A 21,681-nucleotide genomic window follows, 5' to 3' on the forward strand; every position below is an offset into this window, starting at 1 on the left:
AGACCTAAGGTGCGATCACATGTGGTATTTAGTTGTCAGATCTCTTTCGTTTCCTTTAACTTCAAGGAATTTCTCAATCTTTGTTTTTGTGGCAGTGACATGTTTGAAGAGTCAGGCCAGTTATTTTCTAGAATGTCCTCTAATTTAGATTTCTGTCGGGATTTTTATTTCTTTAATTTGAGGTGTAATTTACATGCAGCAAACACTCTCGTTTTGAAGTACAGTTTGGCAAACTTTGCCAAAAACACAGTTGTATAACCACCAACACAATCAAGAGAGTGATTGTGACAGACTTCTCGCCCCAAAAGTTTCTTGATGCCCCCTTCTGGCATCCAGCAATCATTTCTGTCTCTATAGTTTTGCCTACTCAATAATGTCTGATCACTGTCTTTTTTTTTTATCACAATCTTTTTTTTTAATCATAACCTTTGCCTTTAAAAGCAAAAGGTCCATCATGTGGTCTGACATTCAAGAAGGCAAACAATAAGAACCAGATTTGAGAAAGAGGAAAAAAATGATTTGAAAAAGGAGAAAGCACATAGGATTATCTCCAGAGCAAGATGATCCTATGAAAATGGACAGCTGGGACTTGGGCCTTAAGATCAAGCAAAAAAAAAAAAAAAAAAAAAAAAAAAAAAAAAAATTGGAAGGTGGAGAAAGAATAGGGCTGTATTGGGTTAAAATTGGCACTTTTAGTATTGTGATGGTAATCTAAGGAAGTCTAAATAATTTTTTAAAGACTATCTTCATGCAAAAGATTGGTAAGAACAAAAAAGGGAATTGACATAAATGTCTGAAGCGACGGTGGCTCTAATGGTCCCTAGCCAATGAAAAACAGTGGCAGATCGAAATACCAAAGTGGTACGTTTGTCTCACCGGAAGGCCAGATATGCCCCCAGAGCTCTATACAAAGGCTTTGCAGCAGATTAAAAATAGAGAAGAGCTGGGGAGGGAGGCGAGAATGGCACAGAGTAATTGTTGAGAGTGCTATAAATGATCATGCAGTCATTAAAAATGACCTTTATGGAGTTTTCCAAACTATTGCTCTCGGTTTTGGGGTTTGGTTTTGAAATAGCTTTGGAGGGAACAGAGTTTTCATGATCCCACAAATGATTTTTTCCCCCTCCTATTTCCTAGCAGAGGCTTATCCTCCTCATTTTAAAATTGAAAAGTCATAAACATATTGTTATGTAATGCCATCTGTTGAGTTACAATCTTAAAATTATTCTTCTTAATATTCTTAATCTGGTGTCAATATTCACTCTTTCAAATAAATCTGGTTTTCTATCATAAATGAGTTTTATGGAAATTTTCCAATAGTGTGGGAAAATACTTTAAAATGACAAGTGGAAAAAAGAAAAGTAGGGTGCAAAATTGCCTATCAAGTATGTCCTTAGCCATGTTAGAAATGGTTAGAAAAGAGAACAAAGGACTTGGAGGAAACATCCTTAGACATTAATGGATGAATGTTGGATGAATATATGGGCAAAGCTTTGGAGAGTTACCCTTTTCTCTCTGGGCCACAGTTCTGGGTAGATTCTGTCTGGCTGTGTTCCCACCATGGCCCTCTCCCCTGCTCTCTGCTCAGAGCCAAGTTTAGAGCCAAGCAGTGAACTCCTGCTTCATTTCTCTCTCCCCTTCTGAGCTCCCCTTTTTCTCTTATTCTTTTTATCATTAATGAATCGTCCTGTTTGTGCTGCATTACTGTCAGAGACCTCAAATCCGTGTTGTTAATAGAAACTGGGGAAAGTCTATAGAAAATGTAATACACCTGGTCTTGAGGAGTGTGGTCACCAAGCTCCTCTTCATTCTGAGTTCTGGGTCCCGCCTCCCGGAAGAGTTTCTGTTCACCATGAGTCTGAGGCTCTTTACACCCTAGCCTCTCCTCAGCTCCCTCTCCTGGGCCTTCCTGAGGCCTTTCCCAAACCCCTCCCAGGACAGAAGTTGGCTCACCACAGGCTTCCTATCTTCCCAGGGAAAACTCTTCCCTCCTGGGGCCAGGCACTGCTGTCGCAAGACTTCCAGCTGCTATGTCTGGATGGCAGCCGGGCTGATGTCACCGAGTGGAGGCGATGCCACCTGGCTCGGGTGCCTGCTCACGCGGTGATGGTCCGGCCTGACACAGATGGGAGCCTCGTGTTCCAGCTGCTCAATGAAGGCCAGGTGAATTCAGGGCACCCCCCTACCCTGCTTAGACACAGCTTCCCAGATGGTACCGAACCTTCTGGTCTCTCGCCAGGGTAGGAGCTCACTCCAGTGAGAGCCATCATGGGGCTGGGCCAGCCAGACCAAGAGGGGCAAGACTCAGGGACCCCCACCCCTGCCCGGGGCGAGACCACAGCCGAGGAGGTCTCTGTAGTGTCCAACCTTGGTGTGAAGGAGGGACCGACTGTGTGAGCTGGCAGCCAGAAGGGCAGACCAGAGAGGGGAGACCCAGGACTCAGGAAGCGAGGAGGCCTGGGCTCAGGCACCCCTTAGAGAAAGCTGCTCACATTTGTGGCTCTTAAGACCAAAACCAGAATATATGAGCAAATAAAATGGCAAAGCCAACGAAGGTCGAAGTACCCCATTAATTAAATGTGCTGAATAATGTTTTGCTGAGACCACTGTTTACAAGAACAGCACATTTCTGACTGTGGGGCACCCCAGCTTTAGCTAGTTTTGTCCCATCACTTGTCCTTAGTCCCATCCACACCTGGGCCATAAGTCCTGTGTTCACTCAGCTGGGTGTGACAAGGCAGAGTGCACTGGGGGAAGGAGGCAGTGCCTCACCTGGTCCCCAGAGTGGGCGCCTGGCCAGAGGGCATGGGAATAAGGAGCTGGTGGCATATCTGGGAGGGATGTGTCCCCCTTCCTGCTGGCATCACCTCACCAACCCCCACTCTCATCCCTTGACACACAGCGTCTATTCAGCCATGAGGGCAGCAGATTCCAGATGTTCAGCTCTGAGGCCTATGGGCAGAAGGACCTGCTCTTCAAAGATGCCACCTCTGAGCTGGTGCCCATCGCCACACAGAGCTATGAGGCCTGGCTGGGCCGCGAGTACTTGCAAGCCATGAAGGGTCTCCTCTGTGACCCCAACCGTAAGTCCACCGGTCTCTTGCCCCACTGGCTCCAGCCCAGCCGGACCACAGGCATGGCAATGCTTTCTGGAGAGGCAGCTGGGAGAGGACACTCACCCCAGGAGCTGTGCCCCTTGGCCTCCATGAGAACCAATTGCTTCCACCTCCCTGCCTCTGGAGGTTTGGGGAGGAAGCTTCTCCAGAGTTGCATGGCCTGCTGTACCCTGGGTCTGTCTTGGGAAGGGTCTCCTTGCCCTTCCACACAGAAGTCATCAAGTCCCATCATTCTCTCTCCACAATGCCTCTCTCTTCCTCCTCCCCACCCCATAGCCAAGGCCCTGGTTCAGCCATTGTCTGTTGGCGGGACCATTGCAGTAGTCTACAAATGGGCTTCCTGCTTCCTGCCCCCTACAGCCAGGGAAATGGTATGCCACTCACTTAGACACATGGCAGCCATGATCTGCCTCAAGCCTCCTCACAGTCCCATGAAAGAGGCGCACAGTTACCCCCTTTCTGTAAGAGGAAACAGGATCAGATATTTAAAAATCTTACTTCTTACAGCTAATGAGGGAGAGAACCAGACTCTCCCTTGGGTCTGGCTCCAAGCTCTTCGTACTGAGGTACTGGCCCCCATGGCCCCTGCCCCGCAGGCCATCATGCTCAGGGCCAGCCCCTGAAGCAGGTGTGTGCGGTGGTGACCACAAGCTCACACACACTCACACACACAGGGCTGCCCCGCTACCTACGCTGGTGTGTGCTGTCCGCTCCGGAGATCCAAAAGTGTGGAGACATGGCTGTGGCCTTCAGCCGGCAGAAGCTCAAGCCAGAGATCCAGTGTGTGTCGGCCGATTCTCCCCAGCACTGCATGGAATGGATCCAGGTAGGGGCTGCGCCCAGAGGGGCAGAGCAGACCAGAGGGGCAGGCGGTGGCCGTGCCTGGGATGGTCCTTACCAGTCCTCCCCCGGTGCCCTGGTCTGAAGGAAACAGGGTAGGTTGGGGAGGAGAACACCTCCTGTGACAGCCCCACAGAGAAAAGGTAGGAGGAAGGCCTGGCAGGGACCAGCCATCCCACCCCAGGGGACGGCGGGGGGGGGGGGGGGGGTGGTATTTCCTTTCAGGGAACCCAGGAATCCCTCCTCACTGAGTGGGTGGTCTGGGAGCAGATGGAGCCCGAGACTGGCCCAGCCAGGCACTGGTTGACCTGTGGCCTTCTATAGAGAGAGATGAAACAAACAGTACTGACCCTTACTAAGTACAGTGAACGCTGATGTCTTCTGTGATGGTCTATCCCAGCCTTTTTTTCTAAGCTTGTCATGGTTCATTGCACTGATTTGGCATCCGCTGATATGCTGCAGTCAAAAGCACTGGCCCTGTGGCGGCCCACGCAGCTCTGTCCTGCTTTGCTTCTCTGCCTGGAGATGGAGGCCAGGACCGGGAGGTAGCCCTAGGGCCCTGCAACCAAGGATGCTACTGTGGTCACAGGTGGCCCACCAGCCCTTGGAGTCCTGGGCTCCTCCCTCCTCTTTTTTAAGAGCAAGTAGGTAGAGCCTATGGTCAGGAGCCCTTATCAGGGCAGTCCCCAAATGCAGGCCGGACCACAGCGCCTCCTGAGTGTCCACACTGCCCCAGCCAGGCAACCACATTGACTTAAAGGCCAAGAAGAGAAGCATGGACAGGAATAACAGGAGGTCAGGATCGTGATAGATAGCAGTCACACGAGCATGCGAGTCCCGGGTGCCGCACGCTGTGCTGAGATTTCACGCGGGCCGCTTCACTTAATCCTCACAGCACCTCTATGGGGTGGGTATGATCACTGTCAAGTGTGGAAACTGGGGCCGGGAGAGGCCGAGGAAGCAACTTGCCCAAAGTCACCCAGTTCATGGTGGGGGAACCCCTGTCCCCAGGGGCCCACAGGAGGTCGGCCCCAGCATGACCACAGGTAACGCCGAGGAAGGGTGGACCTCAGTGGAATGGAGAAGGGGAGACTGGAGGTAGAGGGCCGTTCATTTCCTAAGGCTGGGCAGGCTGTCCTGTGGGGGGCAGCTGGGGCCACAGGCTGCAGAGCAGGGACAGATGTAGGAGAGAGGTTTCAGCTCCCTATAGGCAGGAGCCTTCTCTCTGTCTAAACTCAAACAGGGCCCAGGGGCTTCCCAGTGCCCTACGGGGAGAGTAGCAGACTTGGAGGTTCCTCAGAACCCCAGCAAAAGGCTCAGAGATACTTGGTTCTGAGGCTCTCAGGGATGGTGTCCAGTGTAGCTCTGATACCCATCTGCTTCCAGGCCACGGTGACTCTGGGAAGGGGGTGCCAGCTGGAACGAACCCTGGGCTGTAGGTAGGAAGTCTGGGTGAGGGAGGAGAGGGCCCCCAGAGACACACCCTCCAGGCTCAAATACCAGTGCCACTGCCTGTTATTCCGCCATCATGCCTCTGGGCCTGAACAGTGCAAGGTACCTTCCTGGGGTGCAGATGTCCCCTCTCTCCCCTGGCCCCATTCCCTCTCCTTGGGGTTTGTCACACTACTATGCCTTGATTATTGGCTAATCCCTTTTCAGTGTCCGAGGGGTCACCTGCGCAGAGGCTTCAGAATTCACAAGATTGGGTGGAGAGTGGGAGACCTGGAGCGCATCAGGAGGGTCGAGAAAAGAGGGCCCTGGGCTCCTCCTGCTGCCTCCTGAGGCAGAGCTATTTAGCCATGAGACTGCTGTCTTTGAGCCTGGCTCTTTCATACATTCGCATACACATTCGACAAATACACATTGCATTTGTGCTGGATGCTAGCCCTGGGCCAGGTGCTGGGGACACAGTACAGTGCCCCAGGCCTCTCAGGGCTGGCAGTCCCTGGGGAGACCCCACCCCAAGCACAAGGGCAGTGATAGTCAAAGTTCTGCTCAAAACAGGGCCTGGCAACAGATGTGTCAGTAAACATTTATTCAAAGAACAAAGCAGACGCCCACGGATGGGAGTGCTGGTTTCATGCCTCTGGTCCTCCAAGCACCCCTTTTGCCCACACATCTCACTAGGGTGGGGTAGGATAGGGTTCCTCGGGGAAGAGAGCAAGAGGCCAAAGTCCCCAGCACCTCTGTCAAATCCCGACACCTTCTCTGCCCGGTCACCCGTTCTGTCCCATTTCAGGCTGGGAAAATTGATGCTGTGACCCTGAAAGGCGAGGACATCTACATGGCGGGAAAGGAATATGGCCTGATTCCAGCAGTTGGGGAGCGCTATGCCCGTGAGTGTGGTTGCTGGGTCCCCTGGCCTCTGCTGAAAGCAGCTGATATTTTCATATATATATAACCCACCTCAGCCCTTTTCAAAAGCTCCCCCTCAGTGTCCCTTTCCCAGGGCTGGTTGCTGTCAGTCACAGGCAAACCCCAGATCTCGGGTTTCCCATCTAGTCATTAAAAGCCTGGCAGGTGTGGGCAGACCTTCTATAAAAGGTCAGAAAGTAAACCCTTTAGGCTTTACAGGCCATATACAGACTCTGCATATTCCTTTTTTTTTTTTTTACAACCTTTTAAAAATATTAAAACCGTTTTTTAAAACATTTTTTAATGCCTATTCATATTAGAGAGAGAGAGAGACAGACAGAGCATGAGCAGGGGAGGGGCAGAGAGAGGGAGACACAGAATCTGAAGCAGGCTCCAGGCTCTGAGCTGTCAGCACAGAGCCCGACACAGGGTCCAAACTCATGAACTGTGAGATCATGACCTGAGCAGAAATCAGAAGCTCAACCGACTGAGCCACCCAGGCGCCCCTAAAAACTGTTTTTATGCTTGTAAGCCAGGCCATACAAAAGCAGGCTGAGTATTTGCTGACCCCTCGAAGAGAGAGCCTCCTCTGCCCTTCCAGCCTGACCATGTGGCTCATAGAAGGTGGCCCTGGGGACTGTCCTTCCTGTCAGCTCATGCACACCTTCCCAGTGGCCCAGGCTGGGGCCTTGGTGTTCTGTCCCCGTAAGTGGTGACCTCAGGTCATTTCACTTGGATGTGAAAAATCTTTGGGCCTAGGAAAAATGTTTCTGCAGTCCTCAGCTGTGCCTCCACCTTTCTCCCAAGAGGTGAGAAAAATACCACCTGAGTGTAAGGGAAGGGAAATCTCTTTGGGTAAGGAATGTTGGGGAATGGGTTGAGGGACACAGAACTCTGAAAAGTGGAGCCAAGGGCTGCTTCCCAGCCTTGGAGGGGGACAAGCAGGGGTCCCACTGCTGGATGTGCACTCCTGAACCCATGCAGACAGGGCCTGGACCCGAAGCAGAGAGAGGCACTTGGGGCAGGACCATGGCTCTGGGGCAGGAGCCGCCTGAGGGAACGGGTTGAGGGCAGGAGGGGATTTGCGTTGGCTCATGCCTGGCTGAGGCCGGAAAGCACCAATGGGGTCCTCACTGGTGTCCCCTCCCCACAGCGGAGGACAGCAGCAACTCCTACTTCGTGGTGGCTGTGGTGAGGCGGAACAGCTCCTACGCCTTCACCCTGGATGAGCTCCGGGGCAAGCGCTCCTGCCACTCAGGGTTCCACAGCCCCGCGGGCTGGGACATCCCCGTGGGCGTCCTGGTGCAGAGGGGCTTCATCCGGCCCAAGGACTGCGATGTCCTCACAGGTACCACCTTCTGCAGGGACGTAGACATGCAAACTCTGTTTTGGGGTCTACTGGGTTGGGGGCCGGGTCTGAAGGTCAGGGAGCCCACCCCCCGCAGGATCCCACAGAGCAGCCCAGAGAGATTTCCTCTTCCTCCTTGATGTGCCCCTTTCTCTTGGGAAGGTTGGGAATATCCTTTTGTTTTCTTTTTTCTTTTTAGTTTTTTTACATTTATTTATTTTTGAGAGACTGAGAGAGACAGCATGAGCAGGGGAGGGGCAGACAGAGAGGGAGACGCAGAATCAGAAGCAGGCTCCAGGCTCGGAGCTGTCAGCACAGAGCCCGATGCGGGGCTCGAACCCACGAACTGGGAGATCATGACCTGAGCCGAAGTCGGACGCTTAACCGACTGAGCCACCCAGGCGCCCCAAGGTTGGGAATATTCTTGCCTACGTTTGGAGCCGTTGTTGGGTGGAGGGTGCCACGCTGCCCCGTCCCACTTACCCAGAGTGGAACTAGCTCCAGTGGGCATGAGGAGCAGGGGGTATGCGTGAGCTCTGGGCCTGGCGGTATCACCGTCCAGTTATGGGTCTGTCCCCATATCCCAGCAGCGAGGCATCTGGGGGACCTCGCTGGAAAGTGGCCAGGCTTCTGTACAAGTGCTGAAGAAGTCACGTTTACCAAGCAGCCACCTTATGCCATACACAGGGCCCTCCCCACCTGTTAAATCACATACATCCATGGTGAAAGGAAGGCAGTAGGAAGCTGGCAAGATCCTGGGCTGACTGCACCTCTGTCCCGTCTGGCACCTCAGAAAAAAACCACATTTTTTTTTCTAACCATCTCCACAAGCACACAGAGAGTGTTAGGGTTGGCTGCTCCCACTCCCACACAGCTGGGCACTTGCCCTGACTGGAAGAGAATAGCTTATGAGGTAGTGAGTTCACCATCCCTGAGGGAGTCCAAGAGAAGATTGGGTGACTACCAACCAGAGGCTGTCCATGGGATTCCTGTATCTGGACAACTTCTGTACTCCCCTCATCCCTGTGATTCTCACAGGAGGAGACATGCTCATCTGAGCCAGGTGGGCAGTGCAGCAGATGGGTGGCCTTGAGCTGTCGGGCCAAGCAGAGTGGGCAGACTTGTAGGGGAGTGGCCCTCTCATCTGCCCCTGAGCCCCCACTGCCCTTTCCCCTGCTGGCCCCTTGACACAGCCCTCCCCCTCTGCTCCAGCCGTGAGCGAGTTCTTCAGTGCCAGCTGCGTGCCTGTGAACAACCCCAAGAACTACCCATCCTCGCTATGTGCGCTCTGTGTGGGGGACGAGCAGGGCCGAAACAAGTGTGTTGGCAACAGCCAGGAGAGGTACTATGGCTACAGCGGCGCCTTCAGGTAAGCAGTGGCCTGGTGGGCGGGCCTGGGGCCAGCACAGACGCTGGGTCCCTCCTGCCAACACCTGCCTTGGCCTCTTGTGTGGCAGGTGCTTGGCTGAGAATGCGGGGGATGTTGCCTTCGTCAAGCACACAACTGTCTTTGACAACACAAATGGTACGTGAGGGGGGCTGGGGCCAGAGCGGGACCAGATTCTTGGGGGTTTGTTCCCTATCTCCAACATGATGCAGGCACTGGGTATTGCCAGGATTGGGGTACAGCAGCAGCTAGGAAAGACTGAGTCTAGGGGCGCCTGGGTGGCGCAGTCGGTTAAGCGTCCGACTTCAGCCAGGTCACGATCTCGCGGTCCGTGAGTTTGAGCCCCGCGTCGGGCTCTGGGCTGATGGCTCAGAGCCTGGAGCCTGTTTCTGATTCTGTGTCTCCCTCTCTCTCTGCCCCTCCCCTGTTCATGCTCTGTCTCTCTCTGTCCCAAAAATAAATAAACATTGAAAAAAAAATTTTTTTTTAAATAAAAATAAAAATAAAAATAAAAAAAAGACTGAGTCTAGAAGGCTCTGCCTCTTGGGGATCCCAGGGGCTCCAAGGGCCTCTCAGGAAGAATAGACCTCAGGGCACATGTCCAGGTGGGCAGGACACATGACAGTTTTTACCGGTCTAGAATCCAAATCTCCATTCCACCAAAATGGTAGAAACTCAACCTCAGTCCATTTGGAGAGACCCCTTCTTGGGCATTTATATTGTGTCTAGGTATGGTGGGGGGTGGGAGTGGGCAGGTGCAGGGGGACAGGGGCCTCTCTCCACAGGGTCATCAGTTCACATCAGCATCTGGTCTTTGGTCCTGAGCAGGTCAGTGTCCCGTGCAGGGAAATCGCCTCGCATCTCCTAAGCCATACAAGGCAATGCACAAACCCATTCACATCACATGGGTGGCTTTTTCTCTGGAGTCACCTTCCTGGGCTCTGACTGGGAAGAAGGGCCCAGAAACTCTATGCTCCAGGCCCCCCCAAACCCACTCCTGCGTCCTATTGAGGGGCAGGGGACTTTGGCATGCCTCTCTTCCCTCCCTGCTCCTGTTCCATTTTGAAGACTGGAGGCTGTTTCCACCCCCCCCCCCCAACACCTACTGTTTGTTCTTTCTCTATACCCTGCCTGCACCCAGGCTTTGAAACCCCAAGTGCTGGGGGCTCAGTCTTCTCTCAGAAACTCGTCCCCAAAACTCAGTGCAGAAAGGTGCAATGTGGCCCGAAGGGGAGGAGGAGATTGGTGAAGAAGAAGTAAGACCTGCAAGAGAAGAACATCAGTTAGGATTTCAAAACTCAGATGCCACCCTGCCTAAGAAGTGTTACCAAAGCTGGGAGGGCTCCAGACCCCGTTGCCACAACCCCTCGCCCCTGCAAAGCTCCTACTGGAAGAACACTTGGGATCATCCCCCCAAGAGGAGGGAGATTTGTGCTCCTGCAGGAGCCAGTGAGCCTGGCCTGGCCCCAGCCCCAGGCCCTCTGTGGTCTCAGGATAGGGGGAGGGGAGGGGCCGGTCCTGGGGGGACCCTTTCAAGAGTCACCTGCATCGAGGCACCCACCTCCCAGGGGCACTCATTCCCCTTTATTTTTATCTCTACTTGTGGGCCCACCTGGAGTTTCTTCTGGAAGAGGGTGGATACTAAGTGAATAATACATGAAGACACAAAAATAGTATGATTCCCGAGGGCAGCGTTTCTCAGGAAGCCCTTGGGCCAACAACCCTCTGCTTCAGAAACATTGGGTTGCTGGTTTAAAATACCGATCCCTGGGCCCCACCCTAGACCTAACTTTGAAACTGCCTCTTCCACATCAACACATGATGTTATACCTTTTCTGGTTTGAGAACTTCAGCCATTAGGGTAAGAGGTCCACCACCACCTTCAGGAGCCCACCCCACCTCAGGCCCAAGACCTGTAACACACAGGTGGGGCTCTTGGCCTGGGAGTGATTAAGGGTCTCCATTTTGTCATTTCATATGCAATAGGAGTGGTCATACTCACTTTGTGTTACTGCCATGAGGAGAGAGCAGTGCTTGTGAAATACCTGTCACACTATAGGTTCTCCCTATTCTCTACCAGTGGTAGCTCCTACCAATGTTATTTTTTTTTAATGTTTTTATTTATTTTTGAGAGAGAGAGAGAGAGCACAAGTGGGGCAGAGGCAGAGAGAGGGGGACAGAGGATCTAAAGTGGGCTCTGTGCCGATAGCAGCAAGCCCGATATGGGGCTCGAACATGCAAACTGCGAGATCATGACCTGAGCCGAAGTTGGACGCTCAACCGACTGAGCCACCCAGGCACCCCGGCTCCTACCAATGTTATTAGCTCAACCAGGTTCTCCGGTCCTGGTAGGAGAGCAGGTAAGTTGGAGAATGGAGAGGGTTGAGAAGCTGGCTACATATGGCCACCTCTCCCCAGTCAAGGATTTGGGAATCCAGAAGGAAAGCAGCCTCTTTCTTCCTCTCTCCCAATGCTCCATCCTCTCAGGCCACAATTCTGAGCCCTGGGCTGCTGAGCTAAGGTCAGAGGACTATGAGCTGCTGTGTCCCAACGGGGCCCGGGCCGAAGTGTCCCAGTTCGCGGCCTGCAATCTGGCACAGATACCATCCCATGCTGTCATGGTCCGGCGGGACACCAACATCTTCACTGTGTATGGACTGCTGGACAAGGCCCAGGTGAGCCAGGGCAGGGGCTACATCACTGGGGGGTGGGCAACCAAGTGAGCCAGGGCCCCGGGTGCCTCAGTCTACCTGGAGCAGACCTCAGGAGGAACTGAGGAAGCCTGGAGAAAGTTCTGACATGCTCACTTAGTCAAACCATTCCTCCAACTATCCTTTCTGTGTCTTGCGTTATTAATGTTTCCTTCTCAGCCAGATCGTTCTCACCCACATATAAACCTGCTGCTGTTTCTACCATCTTGAAAAAAACAAATGAGCCCCCTCTTGGTTTCACAGCCATTGTAGCCATAATCCCACCCTCCTAGAGCAAAACTCCTTCAAAGAGTCATCTCTACTCAAGTCACCAGTTCCTCTCTGGTCTCTCTCTTTTTTTTTTTTTCCCCCCCAGTGTTTATTTATTTATTTATTTATTTATTTTTTAACATTTTTTATTTATTTTTGGGACAGAGAGAGACAGAGCATGAACGGGGGAGGGGCAGAGAGAGGGAGACACAGAATCTGAAACAGGCTCCAGGCTCCGAGCCATCAGCCCAGAGCCTGACGCGGGGCTCGAACTCACGGACCGCGAGATCGTGACCTGGCTGAAGTCGGACGCTTAACCGACTGCGCCACCCAGGCGCCCCCAGTGTTTATTTATTTTTGAGAGACAGAGAGAGACAGAGCGTGAGTAGGGAAGGGGCAGAGAGAGAGGGGGACACAGAATCCGAAGCAGGCTCCAGGCTCTGAACTGTCAGCACAGAGCCTGACATGGGACTCAAATGCACGAACTGTGAGATCATGACCTGGGCTGAAGTTGGACACTCAACTGACTGAGCTACACAGGCGCCCCCTCTCTGGTCTCTCTTAAGGATGGAGACCACTCTAGACAGGGCCCCGCAGGGCCGTGAACCTGCCCTGAGCTAGATTAAAGTGAGCCATGGTGCTGAGTCCAGTGGCTGTTTCTCAGCCCACATCTCCCTGACCCTTTAGCCGCATTGGCCACAGCTCCCACCTGCTGGAAGTGCTTTGCCCCTTGGCTTCCAGGTGCACACCTGCCTGGCTCTCCTCCCAGGCTCTATAGCAGTTCCTCCTCATTTCCCTGGCTTGTAATGACTGGACTGCCCCAGGGCTCTATCCTAAGCCCTCTTCTCCACTGCACCCCTGTTGACATCGCCTCATCCCACATCGTCAGCAGCCATCTGTGTACTGACAGCTCCCAAATTTATGTCTTCAGCCCTGCTTTCATCCCACCCTTCCATCTTTAACAGCTGCCTACCTGACATTTCGACTAGCATTTCTAACAAGCTTCTCGGCCTGAACAAGCCCGCAGCTGGACTGCCCTGCTTCCCTCAGGCTTCCCCCCTGCTGTGGATGGCCACTCCAGACCTCACATTTCCTCAGGAGTCTTCTTCAGCTCCTGTCTTTCTCTCATGGTCTACATCCAGTCCATCTGCAAATCCCATTGGCTCAACTTTCCATATACATCTGGAATGAACCCAGACTGACAACAGGGTCCTTGGTTCCCACCCACTCCACCCCCTCCCCCACTTCCCCATCTCCCCCCTTCTCTCCCCTGTGTCCCCCTTCTTCCCGCGGAAGCGATGTGGGGAAGAACCCTGTGTCAGTGCACATTTTCCCGGGGAGAAGGCTGGCCTTTCATCAGATCCTCCATTATCCGTGAGTCCCCCGAAAGATTGATGGCCACTTTGATCCTGCTTACTGTGGAAGCTATCATCATATCTGTACTCCAGCTTGCTAGGTCGGCAGGCCTGTGATTTCACATCAGTCTTGGTGCCCTGAAATCCCTTGCTCTTTGGGCCACCATATGTAAAGCCTGAGTGACCACTGGGGAGGCCAGATGAAAACACATCTACCTGTGGTGCTTCCAGGACCTGTTTGGAGATGACCACAATAAGAATGGGTTCAAAATGTTCGACTCCTCCAACTACCATGGCCAAGACCTGCTTTTCAAGGATGCCACGATCCGGGCGGTGCCTGTGGGGGAGAAAACCACGTACCGAGACTGGCTGGGCCCTGACTACGTGGCGGCTCTAGAAGGGATGCTGTCTCAGCGGTGCTCGGGTGCAGGTAGGTTCACACCTCACGGGAAGAGCAGGTGTCCCGCCACATTCCCCGTCATCCCTCCCAGCCTTTCACCCCATATCCTGAGTGAACTGAGGGCCTTTCCGGGTGGTTACAGACGATCAAGGTGAGGTGTGGGGGCAGCGGGGAGTGTGGTCTGAACAGGAAGACTGCAGACAGAGCAGAGACACTGGCTGTGTAACCCAGACAGACCTAGATAAAGAATATAAATGCTGCCAGTAATGGTCCAGAGAGGATTGAAGCAACCACATAAATATACATGAAGTATAATTTTGGAAGGAATGAATATGTAAAGAAACCAGGGGAAAGAAGAACTGTACCAGGGCAGAAAGAGGGAGCCTCGCAGAGTCGAGTGCACACAAGTGCGCTCGGTCAAGTCCTGCGCTGGTGTGCCCACTGCCCGCAAATGCGGCTCTAGGTGCTCTGAGGCCTTAACTGCCTGTGTTCGATCCCTCAGCGGCCCTGGTCCCCAGCCTGTCCCAGTTGCTGCTGCTGCTCCTGCCACTCCTCACAGCTGGCCTTCTCCATACCGCCCTCTGAAGCAGCTCCAGGCAAGCCTAGCCCTCCCTCGGAATGGAAACCTACTCAGAAATCTCCATAAATAGGCTGTTCTCTATGGTGAAGCGGGTTAGCACTGCTCAGAGAGACAGGAAGTGTGAGAAACCACGGAGCTCCTCAGAGCTGCGATTCTGACACCAAAGAGGAGGTTCTGTGATTGCTGCAAACCGGAATAAAGATGAATGTTAAAGGAAAGCCCCCCCCCCCCACACCTCGAGTTGAGTTGGATGCGAGCAGTGCTCCTGCGTGAACCCAGCCTCTGCCTCCCAGGCACCACCTGTCCCTCTGCCACCTGAGGTGGGCGAGCTGGCCAGCCTCCCAGTCACGCCCCACCCACGGCTGGCAGGCCGCCTCCCTGCAGATCCATAGGCTCCCATCACCGGAGGAGCCTCACCAGGCTCAGGATTGGAAAAGGCCAGTTACCAAGGAAACAGGCTGAGCCCCCCGCTTCCCACACGGCCCTCTCAGGCCCTCTCTGCTGGAGCCTGCCCTGCTGAGCTGCCCAGGGGACCCGTCCTCTGCCGGTTCCCTCTTCCCCTCTGAGGAATGGATGCACACTTGGCACCTCCTGTTAGCCCCTCTCCATCTGGGCTCTAGACTCCCTCTTCCGGCCTCCCTCCTTAGGACACCATGTCTGTCTAGGGAGGCATCCACCAGATGAGGCTACAGTCGGGCCTGCCAGGGAGGTGAAGCTGCTGGACACAGACAGCCCTTTGTCCTTGTCTTCTGTGGCTTGGCGTGGCCCAGACCACCCGACATACCTGATTGTGCTGGGCCAGAACAGACCACAGGGGTGAACCCTCAAGGGGGTCCTCAGACAAAGGAAATGCTTCTCAGTAAGCATCCCCCCTCCTGAGTTTCCATCTCAGATTATCCTCTTGTCCCACCCCCGCACGACGCCCTCCCCTCCTCAGATGCCCCTGCACATCTAGCAGCGGCAGTTGCCTCCTGATGGAAGGACTCAGCCTCAAGGACCTGCCCAGAGAGCTCCAGGCCTGGAGCAGGAGGTAACCCGGCCTCCGAGGCAGCACAAGCCGTCTGAAGAGGCAGGAATGGGGAGATGCCCTTCTCTTTGTCACAGGAGCCATGGGCCGGGTTAGGCACCAGTGGGGAGCTCCAGCTCCTCTGTGTCAGCAGGAGGTCTCCTCACCCAGGCCTGTACTAGCTGGATGAGGCCACTCAATCCAGAGGAAGGGTCCCACCTTCCCCTCCCCTGTGAGTCAGAAGAAAGTGCCTGGAGAGGGTCTTCTCTACTCCATTTTTGCCACGGTTGTTTGAGGAGCCAGAAAAGTTTCCAGAACTGCCAGCTCTTCCTCTGAATTTTCTTCCCTGAGAAAAGGAAAAAAAAAAAAAAAAAAAAAAAAAAAGAAGAAGAAGAAACAGGAGCAAGCCACCCTCTCAGCAGACTGGGAGCCGCGTGGGTCTTGAGCTATTTGCGTCTAGATCTGCGGGGGCCTCGGGGACGCCGATGACAGGCTGGTTCCTGGTGCTTCGCCCCCATCAGGGGGCGTTGGGATGGATACCTTCCATCTCTCAGCAGTGAAGGAGGCCCCTGGCAGCATCCTGGCCACAGTCGCGCCGTCCCGAGGAGTCTTAGTCACCATGCTGGGGAAACTCTACCCCACTGCCAAGGGCAGAAGGAGCAGCCTCCACTACCAAGCTTTGTACCCTCTTCACCGCGGGGAGTGAATGATTCTCTGACCTGACGATTGTTTGATTTTTTTTTTTTTTTTTAAGGGAGATTCGTCCAGTGAGAGTGTATTTGTGTTTGGCTACCCTGGGCTAGTGTGCTGCCCAGGGTATGACACCAGTAACCATGAGCCACTGAGTATGACATGTGTGAATGCTGTGTAAGGTTGGATTTTCAGGTGACAGCAGGGGGCTACCACTGTGTTAGTGCTAATAAAAGATGTTGGTTTGTTTTTTTTAAATAAAGCCGAACAGCCCTGCACCTGCTGAGGCTTGGAATCTGATAGAAACTTTCTGCTGCTGATTAATTTGACTTCTTAGCTGGTCAGAGGCCTACCTGCCCCAGACCACTCCCCAGCCTGCCCAGAATGGCAGTTTCCACTCAGAGCCCTGTTCCCCAAGCCAGAGTTAGGGCCTCTTCAGCCGGTGAGGCACCCAACTCCCTTCTCCACTCTGAAAGGGCCCCCAGCACATCTCAGCTGCCTCCACCCCCTCAGCCTCTTGGGTACCCACTCTTCTGGGGACCAGATAAAGAGGAGGATGCCAACTTCTACACCTGCCCTGTGTCTGCAAAATAAGCTGCCCACACCTTTGCTTTGGCAAGTTGGCCACTAATTCACTGGAGGAGGGAAAGGGAGGGAAGTCAGATCTCCGACAGTCCTCACCAGCAGCATTGTCTGGCCTGACGTGAAGTGAGTCAGTGGGGCTGGCCTTGGCCAGTGCCCTGCTGTGGCTGAGGATGTGGAGGTTCTCTGCCCTTCCCCCTTCCCACGGCTCCTCCGCTGCCCCAGGCCAACCCTCCCTCCGTCACTGCAGCCATCTCACAGAGCTGCATCTCACTCCCACGGTCCTCGTGCTGTAACTGGGTGGTCTGCCTGACCTCAGAAGCTGGGCAGGGACCTGGGCCTCAGAAAGCATCCACATGGTCTCTGCACCATGTGAGTCTCCTGGTGCTGCCATTCACCCCTTGAAGCTTCGGGAGAGTTACTTAGCATCCGAGCCCCATCTCCACTTCTGAAACATGAGCTCAATAGTACGCACCTGGTTCGGTCCTTGTCAAGTCTGGATTATCCTACATGTAAAATACTCTGCACCCTGCTTGGCACATCCCAGGTGCAGGACAGACACTATTACCATTGCTATTACCATTACTCCCAGAGCTTGTTTTGTGGGCTTAAGTTTCAAATTCCCAGGAGAATCATCTGATTGGCCCAATGTGGGTCAGGTGTCTCCCACTGGGCCAATAAGCTCAGGCGAGCATTGGGCATATAGCGAAAACCTGGCCACTGAGACCCCCCAGAAAGAGGAAGTGAAATCATTGCGAGCAAGGCAACATCCCCAAGTGTTGGGTACCGGGTCTGCTTTAGGTAGTATTTGGCATTTGTCAAGCACCTGTTAATATCTACCGGGGCAACAGGGACCTCGGCCATGGGTTTTGTGCTTTAGAACAGTGCTTTTTAAACCTGGATGTGCACGTGAATCTCCTAGGGATCTTAGAGTCAGAATGTGATTCGGCAGGTCTGGAGTGAGGCTGCAGTTCTAACCAGCCCTCTGGTGGTGCCCACACTGCTGGTCTGGGGATCACATTTGGAGAAGCAAGCCTTCAGAGACCTCTGCTGAACCCCCTCTGACCACACCCACCCACAGTGGGAAGAGTCACAGGGAAAGTGCTGTTTGCCCAGGGTGCCTAAACCATCTTTTAGACCATGCTTTTGGAATTCTTATCCCGAAGAGTCCTGAGCCAGTTGCCAGGGTTTGCACAGGAACTCTTCTTCGGGTCCTGCCTCCAAAGGGTGGTCAGAAGGCTGCAGTCTGCAGGAGGTGTAGAATGAGTTTGATGAACAGGCTGCAATGTCCACTTACATGTGCACAAGGCCCTGAAAACATGGGATGGAGCCCGGATGGGAAGAAAATCAGGTAAGCTGGGGGATGGGAGCTCGTTCGCTCTGCACCTCATGTTCCAGTCTGCCAACTCTTTATAAAGGGTTCTTTGTCAAAGTAGGACAGGACACATTTTATTTAAGTTTGTTAGCTTGAGTTGTAACTTTGTAGCCACATGGGAGGTGAGCCTCCATTGGTACTCTTGTCCTGGGCCCAGCAAGTGTTTGGGGTGGGTGGGTCTGCTGTGCACGCAGCTGTCCAGCTGACAGCTGTACTCTCGGGGCTCTGGAAGACACAAAGAAGTCAGGCTAAGAGCCATTGCCCCTGCCTTTGGTCTCATTTGAAGAGACCACTGGGTGGGTGTGGTAGAAACAGGGACGGTGAGAAGGTGACTAACTAACCCCCCCCCCCCCAAGGACAGACAGGTCCTCCTGGACCACACAGCACATTGCAGATGAGATATCACCCCCACTTTCAGACTCCTTCCTGGGGCTTTCCTTACATGTTTATAATGAGGATGGACTCCTTAGGGTGACGTTCTTATGAAAGGTGCACACATTAAGTATAAATGCTACAACTTTTTAAAAAGATACTTCAGTTTGGAAAAAAAGAATAGATCACTTAACCTTGCATGCTAGTTCTCTTAATACTTTTGCTATTCATGTTGGGCAAATACTTTCTCCTGTCTCAATCTCCGTTCCCAAATCTATATATAACCTGGAAAGTTTGGAATGGTCCCTCAGTGACTTCCGGGTCTCTCAGTTCTCACAGTCTTCACAGGGTTATTGCCTGTTCTGTGCCAAAGTGCAGAGGGGCCAGGTGGCCCAGGTGGTGTTGCTTCTGCCTTTCCCAGGTGTCTTTGGGTTGGCACTGACAGCCCAGAAGTGGTTTCACAGCCTGAGAGTCAGTATGTGTCTGTGGTTCTCAAACTTGCGCGCGCATCAGAATCACCTGAAGGGCTTGTTAAAACACAGAATGCTGCAGGGCACCTGGGTGGCTCAGTTGTTTGGGTGTCCGACTTCAGCTCAGGCCGTGATCTCGAGGTTTGTGGGTTCAACCTCTGCGTTGGGCTCTGTGCTGACAGCTCAGAGCCTGGAGTCCGCTTTGGATTCTGTGTCTCCCTCTCTCTCAGCCCTTCCCCTGCTTGCACTCTCTCTCTCTTTTAAAAATGAACAGGGGCGCCTGGGTGGCTCAGTCGGTTAAGGGGCCAACTTCGGCTCAGGTCATGATCTCGCGGTCCGTGAGGTCGAGCCCCGTGTCGGGCTCTGTGCTGACAGCTCAGAGCCTGGAGCCTGCTTCAGATTCTGTGTCTCCCTCTCTCTGACCCTCCCCCGTTCATGCTCTGTCTCTCTCTGTCTCAAAAATAAATAAACATTAAAAAAATTAAAAAATAAAAATAAACATTAAAAAATTTTTTTTAAAAACACAGAGTGCTGCAATCCCTATCAAAATGACACCAGCATTCTTCACAGAGCTAGAACAAACAATTCTAAAATTTGTTTGGATCTAGAAAAGACCCCAAATAGCCAAAGTAATGTTGAAAAATAAAACTGAAGTTGGAAGCATCACAAGTCCATACTTCGAGCTGTATTACAAAGCTGTAATCATCAAGACAGTATGCTATTGGCACAAGAACAGACATAGCGTACCCAGAAATGGACCCACAAACGTATGGCCAACTAATCTTTGGCAAAGCAGGAAAGAATATCCAATGGAAAAAGTCTCTTCAGCAAATGGGGCTGGGAAGACTGGACAGCAACATGCAGAAGAATGAACCTGGACCACTTTCTTATACCATACACAAAAATAAACTCAAAATGGATGAAACACCTAAAGGTGAGACAGGAAACCATCAAATCCTAGAGGAAAAAATAAGCAGCAACCTCTTTGACCTTCTTACTAGGTATGTCTCCAGAAGCAAGTGAAACAAATGCAAAAATGAACTATTTATTGGGACCTCATCAAGAGAAAAGGCTTCTGCACAGCGAAGGAAACAATTAAAACTAAAAGGCAACCGATGGAATGGGAGGAGATATTTGCAAATGACATATCAGATAAAGGGTTTGTATCCAAAATTTATAAAGAACTTACCAAATATAACACCCAGGAAAACAAATAATACATGAAGACACTTCTAATACATGAACAGTATTTTACTAATACGTGAACACTTTTCTAAAGAAGACATCTATTATAAATGTCTGCATAGACGAGTGTATTATGCTAAATAAAATAAGAAAGAGAAATTTCATATGATTTCACTCATATGTGGAATTTAAGAAACAAAACAGAAGAACATAGGAGAAGGGAAGGAAAAATAAGATAAAAACAGAGTGGGAGGCAAACCATAAGAGACTTTTTTTTTTTTCAACGTTTTTATTTATTTTTGGGACAGAGAGAGACAGAGCATGAACGGGGGAGGGGCAGAGAGAGAGAGAGACACAGAATCGGAAACAGGCTCCAGGCTCCGAGCCATCAGCCCATAGCCTGACGCGGGGCTCGAACTCACGGACCGCGAGATTGTGACCTGGCTGAAGTCGGACGCTTAACCGACTGCGCCACCCAGGCACCCCCATAAGAGACTCTTAAACTAAGGGTTGCCAGAGGGGAGCTGGGTGGGAGCATGAGCTAAATAGACATTAAGGAGGGCACTTGTGATGAGCACTGGGTGTTGTATGTAAGTGATGAATCCCTAAATTCCACTCCTGAAACCAATACTACACTCTATGTTAACTAACTTGAATTTAAAACAAACAAACAAACAAACAAAAAAGCACAGAGTGCTATCTCCCACCCTGAGTCTCTGATTCCAAGGGCTGGGAATGTGCATTTCTGGCAAATTCCCAGGTGATGTTGATGCGGCTGATCAGGCCACCTCACTTTGAAGACCACTGTTAAGGACAGCGTGAGCTCACACCCATGAGAACATAAGTGCCTGCCCAGTGGAGTTGAGGATCTGGGTAGGAAGGGTGAGTGGTGAGGAGGCCCTGATGGAGGAAGCAGGGCCCAGCCTGGAAGAAAGGGCAGGCCTGTCTGACCACGGCCTCCGTGCTGTCCCTGGGGAGAGGTGGGATGTGCAGGACGATGCCGAAACACTTAGCCCAGGTGTCCCTGCTCGGTAGCCAAGGGTCTGGGGCAGCATTCTGACTTCACTCTCCTGCCCAGCACGTGGCTCCCTCCTCCCACTGGCCCTGCACCCCACACCAGGCATCTCTGAAAAGGGCTCTCAGGAAGAGAAGACAGCAAGATTGGCATTAGGAGGCCGTGTGGTCAGAATCCCTTCTTGCTTCTTCCCAGCCTCTCATCTCCCACAAACCTCCAACTCAGGGGAAAACCTACTTTATGTTCTCTACTGTAGCCGACCTTTGGGACACTAGGGGGACAAAGAAAAGGGCCTGGTGACTTACTGAGCAAGGCATTCTTAGTCAAAATCCCAATCCAGCCAGCTTCATGGGAGACTCTGCCTGTGGTCACCAACATCCTCCCCGCTTCCTTCCTGATGGTTTGGTTCGGGATGGCAACGTGCCAGCTACAAAGATTCACTGTCCCAGTTCTGGCTGATGAAACCTAAGTGGAAGTTACAGGGTGTGGATTTCTGAAGGTGTTTTTTTGTTGTTGTTTTTTTTTAATGTTTTTGTAAACTTATTTTTGAGACAGAGAGAGAGAGAGAGAGACAGAGTACTAGCAGGGTAGCAGGGGAGGGGCAGAGAGAGAGGGAGACACAGAATCCGAAGCAGGCTCCAGGCC

At 52.5% G+C, this 21,681-nt stretch overlaps 1 protein-coding gene across 2 annotated transcripts in view; it reads left to right on the plus strand.

The window, feature by feature from the left end:
* MELTF (melanotransferrin) overlaps positions 1 to 21,681 on the plus strand; it is a 48,612-nt gene that overhangs the window by 8,992 nt on the left and 17,939 nt on the right. The window contains exons 7-16 of one of the 2 annotated variants that reach the window (XR_007155434.1): positions 1,976 to 2,163; positions 2,903 to 3,083; positions 3,791 to 3,942; positions 6,196 to 6,292; positions 7,465 to 7,659; positions 8,872 to 9,028; positions 9,117 to 9,184; positions 11,534 to 11,721; positions 13,593 to 13,791; positions 14,264 to 16,256. Coding sequence is in view for 1 of the 2 variants with exons in the window: in XM_047873928.1 (XP_047729884.1) it covers positions 1,976 to 2,163; positions 2,903 to 3,083; positions 3,791 to 3,942; positions 6,196 to 6,292; positions 7,465 to 7,659; positions 8,872 to 9,028; positions 9,117 to 9,184; positions 11,534 to 11,721; positions 13,593 to 13,791; positions 14,264 to 14,346 (1,508 nt within the window). In the remaining variant the exon portion in view is untranslated. Of the gene's footprint in view, positions 1 to 1,975; positions 2,164 to 2,902; positions 3,084 to 3,790; positions 3,943 to 6,195; positions 6,293 to 7,464; positions 7,660 to 8,871; positions 9,029 to 9,116; positions 9,185 to 11,533; positions 11,722 to 13,592; positions 13,792 to 14,263; positions 16,285 to 21,681 lie in introns of those variants that run through there. The other variant, XM_047873928.1, reaches the window with a different exon arrangement.

Source organism: Prionailurus viverrinus, chromosome C2 (genome assembly GCF_022837055.1).
Source record: "Prionailurus viverrinus isolate Anna chromosome C2, UM_Priviv_1.0, whole genome shotgun sequence".
NCBI classification, from domain to species: domain Eukaryota; kingdom Metazoa; phylum Chordata; class Mammalia; order Carnivora; family Felidae; genus Prionailurus; species Prionailurus viverrinus.